Source organism: Leptonychotes weddellii, chromosome X (genome assembly GCF_054177405.1).
Source record: "Leptonychotes weddellii isolate Sample4059 chromosome X, ASM5417740v2, whole genome shotgun sequence".
NCBI classification, from domain to species: Eukaryota; Metazoa; Chordata; class Mammalia; order Carnivora; family Phocidae; genus Leptonychotes; species Leptonychotes weddellii.
The window spans coordinates 19306083-19311828 of record NC_138385.1 but is presented as its reverse complement, the minus strand read 5'-3'; the positions used below and the strand labels follow the sequence as shown (position 1 = coordinate 19311828).

General features: G+C 37.1%; 1 protein-coding gene across 1 annotated transcript; it reads right to left on the bottom strand.

Moving 5' to 3' along the window:
- Nucleotides 1-2278: 2278 nt before the first annotated feature.
- On the bottom strand, nt 2279-4364 carry LOC102750482 (actin-related protein T1). Its single transcript, XM_006727344.3, has one exon. The coding sequence runs from the start codon at nt 3885-3887 to the stop codon at nt 2754-2756; it is 1134 nt and encodes a 377-aa protein (XP_006727407.1). The 5' UTR covers nt 3888-4364; the 3' UTR covers nt 2279-2753.
- Between the last annotated feature and the right edge of the window lie 1382 nt (nt 4365-5746).

The window sequence follows — 5746 nt, the reverse complement described above, 5'->3', positions numbered from 1 at the left end:
CATTTGTTTTGTTTATTAAATTCCACATATGAGTGAAATCATGTGGTGGTATTTGTCTTCCTCTTACTGACTTATTTCACTTAGCATTATACCTTCTAGGCTCAACCATGTTGTTGCAGATGAAAAAATTTCACTAATTTCTGATTTCTTATTTTTTAAATTCCTTCCTCCTATTTTGAGGGTTTATTCTGTTTTTTCATAAATTAGACATTTAACTCTTTGATATTCACCCTTTCTTTTTACTTACATAAACATTTAAGACTATACATTTCTTACTAATTCCAGCATTAGCTGCATTCCACTCCTTAATCTCTAATATTTGGTTCTCATCCATTTTTTGAGTGGGGGGAAGGGCAGAGGGAAAGGGACAGAGAATCTTAAGCAGGCTCCAAGCCCAGTGTAAAGTCCAATGTGGGGCTCAATCTCACATGATCATGACCTGAGTCAAAATCAAGAGTCGGACATTTAACCAACTGAGGCACCAGGTGTCCTTCATTCATTTTTAATCAGTTTATAATTTTCATTAAAATTTTGTCTTTGATACTTTTTTTAGAAGTGCCTTTTAGTATTTCCAATTGCAGTTGTTATTTGGTGGGGTTCTTTGGTTATTTTTTAAGGTTTTTTGCAGAGTTTATTCAGTTTCAACATACATATTCTAAATTTAATTAATATTTCTCTTTTTGATAAATGCAAATATATTCAAAGCTTTTTAAGTCAAATCAGTTTTCATGATTTAGTCCTTTAGCATTACAGAGTTTTCATCCTTTGTATTATGATAATACTATAAATTAATGCAGTCAGTATTTTAAAATTTACCTCTAGTTACACCATTTTTAAATGTTCATTGTTTCTTTTTATACCATATATATCTTATTCTGGGATTTCTATATGTCCTCAATTAATCATATAAATTTCCCTTTAGTGATGATCTTTTTTTATAAATTTTTTTTTAATTTTTTAAATTTTATTATGTTATGTTAATCACCATACATTACATCATTAGTTTTTGATGTAGTGTTCCATGATTCATTGTTTGTGTATAACACCCAGTGCTCCATTCAGTACGTGCCCTCTTTAATACCTATCTCCAGGCTAATCCATCCCCCCACCCCCCTCCCCTCTAGAACCCTCAGTTTGTTTCTCAGAGTCCATAGTCTCTCATGGTTCGACTCCCCCTCTGATCTCCCCCCTTCATTTTTCCCTTCCTGCTATCTTCTTCTTTTTTTTTTTTTTAACATATAATGTATTATTTGTTTCAGAGGTACAGGTCTGTGATTCAACAGTCTTACATAGTGATGATCTATTGGCAGTAGACACTTTCATTATTGTTGGAAAAATCTTTATTTTACCATCTTTCTTGGAATGGTTTTCCTGGGTATGTAATTCTAGATAGACAGTAATGCTTCCCTAGCTCTTTGAAGGTGGTATTCCACTATCTTCTGGTTCTACTGTGGTTCTGTTATCTGTAAACAGAAGTATGTTATTAAGCCAGTCTCTCAAATAAATCTAAAAACTAAAATATCTGATTTATAGTGATTTATCTCATTCAATAATTTTCATGGCTATATTCAAGCCAGCAATGTGACAGCCCTGAAGACAAAGTTCAAAAGATACGTGCAAAATAGAATTTTTTTTAGACTAACAGTTTTATTTCGTTCAGGCTGAAATTTTTGGAATACCTCTTTGTGATTTGTTCTCCATCCTGTTCTTTTCACCTGTATTACTTCTCATTTTATTCTGTTCAACCAACCTATGTAAACTCAATGGTATGTACCCTTCTGTTGTCCAAGTACTTATAATCACATACAAATATTCATTTATACATGTACATACAAATGTGCATAGACATATATGTGAGAAAGTGTCACTGTTTTGTTTACCAAATAAACAGTTTGCATTACAGAGACTTCTCTGAATTTTCCATCTGTCTCCCAACAGTATTTTGGAAAAATAACACTAAATTAATGAGAAAAAATCATGTAGACATAATTTATTTAATAATTTATTTATTGATTACCATTAAATATTTCCATTATTTTACCCCTAACTGAGGCTATAAATATCTTTGAAATTAAAAACAAAGAGTAGAGGTGTTGATTCTTAATACTCCAACTGGGAGTAGGGGCCTTGAGGTTAGAGAACCTTAATCAAATAGTGATTTCTGTTCACATTTCTCCACTTAGCCAAGAAAAACAGCTTCATCTTATTTAGCTACCTAACCTCTGATAACAGCAGAGAACCCTATTTTCCTAATAAAGGATCCAATTGAGTGAAAGGGTCTGTTGAGCCCTAACAGCAGGATAACATTTCTTTTACTTAATTCCCCTCCACTTCTCACACTTTCTCTGGTGATTTTTGTCTTACTTTAGCACTAGATCTGTCAAAAATATCCAACATACTTGATTAAAATGAAGGCCCTAGGGATCCCACTGAGTCAAGCATCTGGGCATGAGTCTCAAGCACCTGCTTTAACTATAAACCCTGTAAGTAGACACAACCACAACAAATAAACAAAAGATTTCTCTGGAGAAAACAACTAACAATGTCCATGAGATGGAAAAGGTAGAATAGAACCATTTAAAATGATTCAATACCTGGATCAGAAATTACTCTGCTGCCACCAAAAATGAACTGAAACGAAAATGTCATATCAATTTTATCAAACACCATGCCAAAGCCCAAAGGAAGATGTCACCTTCCACAAGTGCTCCTGTGATCTGACACTTCAAGCAGGCCCTTGTGCTCTGGATTCCTTAAAAGCATCTTCTCTGAACAACATATGTCCCAAACTCCATGAAATCGGCAGAAGTGATCCACATCTGCTTGAAACTGCTCAGAGAAGTCACAATGGATGCACCTATCCATGCAGAGAAACATCTATCAGGAGAAGCTGTGATCTTGATGGGAGTTCCTCTGGAAGCCAACTGTTCCAGTTCTTTCATAAGTCTTTCCTCAAGCCCAGGGAAAAGAGTGGTGCCCCCAGACAGCACAATTTCTGCAAAAAGATTATTTTGGATATCAGTGTCACACTTCATAATGCTGCTGGACACCATTTTGGAGAGTCCTGGGTTGTGGATACCCAGCTGGTCAGGTGCAAAAAGAATTTCAGGCACCTGATGCAGCTGGTCTCCAATGTAGATAACATTCCCATCTGGCAGTCTGTATTCTCTCAGAACCTCTTCTGGCCTCTTACATAGCTCTTTCTCTGGCTCCAAGGCCACATAACACAGCTTCTCTTTGATGTCACCCACTAAGGCCTTATTGAGTATGCAAGGGAAGTTACTTCCACTAGCGAGGAGGAGCCGAGTGAGGTGCTCTGTGATGTCCCTTCCTGCCACGTAGAGCTTGGTAACAGCATGAGGCAGGGAGTAACCCTCAAAGATAGGGACAGTGCAAGTGACCCCATCCCCACTGTCCACCACTAATCCCGTGACAGAGGCAGAGGCATATAGTGCTACCACTGCATGATTGGACAGGTAGAAAGCAGGCACATTGAAGGTCTCAAACATCACTTCTGCCATTTTCTCTCGAGTCTCCCTTGGGTTCAAGGAGGGCTCAGTCATGAGCACAGGTCGTTGACAGGGTTTTACTCCTAGCTCCCACTCAAAAAGATACTTCCAGAGTTTCTCCATGTCATCCCATCCTGTTACTAGTCCACGCTCAATGGGGTAGTGCAAATGCAAGGCGTCGTATTTGTATAGGGCTTTTTCTCCCACAAGGTATTTTTTCTTAGTGGCTTCTGATAATGGCATGTCGAATTTAGGATGTCCCACGACAGAACTGATGACATGACGGGGTCCAATCTCTCCAGAAAGGCCTGCTTTGCAGAGTCCTGATCCGTTGTCAAAAATTACAGCTGGAATATCTAATACATATGGGTTAAACATATCCGCAGCATGCTCTTCTGAACTCCAACAAAATAAAAAACACTTTGCCACTTTGTGTGATAACAGGCACTTCTGGAAGTTTTAAAACCACAGGATTCCAAAGTTCTCAAGTTGACACTCAGGAGGAGCTAGCAGACTGTCCCCAGTCCCCCAGAATACCCTGTCTTCAACCCATGAATTTTGTCCCCTTTCAGGCAGTGCAGGGCCTGCTGTGGCAATTTCAGTGATGATTGCCCCCCTATGTAACAATCTAGCCAAGGCAACAATTATTCTCAGAGAGCAACAAAGGGATTTTAAGGGGTGGGGTCTCTGAGCCACCAATACTCCTAGCTTGGAGAAACATGAAAAAGAGGAAGGCAAACCATACCCATGGACAGCTTATGTCTATGAACCTGAAGCAAAGGCCTAGCCTTAGAACCAAGTGAAGTAGCCCAACTGTGGGCTTCTTCCAGAAAACTGGCTTCTATGCACAGCTAAGTTATTTGAGGGGGGGAATGACAAAAAAAAAAAATACCCTTACCTTTGTTAAGGGGAGGAACTAACCACAAGACACAGGTTGAGACTGGAATGAGGATGCCCTTAATCCAGTTTCAGAAGAGCTCAGAAAACTATCTTTTATTACCTCCCATACATGTTTCTTGTTTTTAACAGCTTTTTTTGAGATAAATTTCACAAATAATACATTCACCCATTTATAGTGTACATTCCCATATTTTCAGTATATTCACTGATATGTGCAAATGTTACAAAAGTCAAGTTTAGAATATTTTATTTACCTCAAAAAGAAACCTTGTATCCTTCAGCTATCACCCTCTTTAGACTGTCCTCCTGGGACTTAAACACCATTAATATATATTATGTCTCTATAAATTTCTTCTGCCTTTTTCATATAAATGGAGGCATGTAATGAGTCCTTTTGTGTCTGACTTAATTAATTTACCATATTGTCTTCAAGATTCTTTCACTGTTTGGATATAATACATTTTATTTACCTATCTTACAACATACCATTGTTCAAAGTATTTATTTATAATCCTCATGTATCTATGTAATGTCAGTAGTAATATTCTCTCTACTTCTTTGAACTTTTTAAAAGAACTGGCTTTTTGCTGGTGTAGTAATACTTATATCAGACAAAATAGACTTTAAAACAAAGACTGTAGCAAGAGACAAAGACGTATATATATAATGATGAAGGGATCAATCCAACAAGGGGATATACCAATTATAAATATCTATGTACCCAACATAGGAGCACCAAAATACATAAAGCAAATATTAACAGACATTAAAAAAAGAAACAGACAGTAACATTGTGATGGTTAAATTTATGTTAACTTGATTTGGCTAAGGAATGCCCAGATAGCTTGTACAACATTATTTCTGACTGTATCCCTGAAGATATTTCTAGTAGAGATTAGCATTTGAGTTGATAAAGAAGGAAAATTGCCTCACCAATGCAAGTGGGCACCATTCAAACTGTTGAAGGCTCTGAATAGAACAAAAAGGCAAAGGAAGAGCAATTTTACTTTCTGGAAATGGATGTCTCTGGGACACCCATCTCCTGCCAATGGACAATGAAAATGGCTACTCTTGTTTCTTGGGCCTTTAAACTTAGACCAGAACTTTCACCATTGATTCCCCTGGTTCTCAGTTATTTTGGTTTGGACTAGAACTATACTACCAGCTTTCCTTAGTCTCTGGCATACATATGGCAATTTATACGACTTCTCAGTTTCCATAACTGCATGAGCAATCCCTCATAATAAATCTATCTCTATCTCTATTATCTATCTATCTATCTATCTATCATTATCTATCATCTATTATCTATCATCTATCTATCTATCATCTATCTA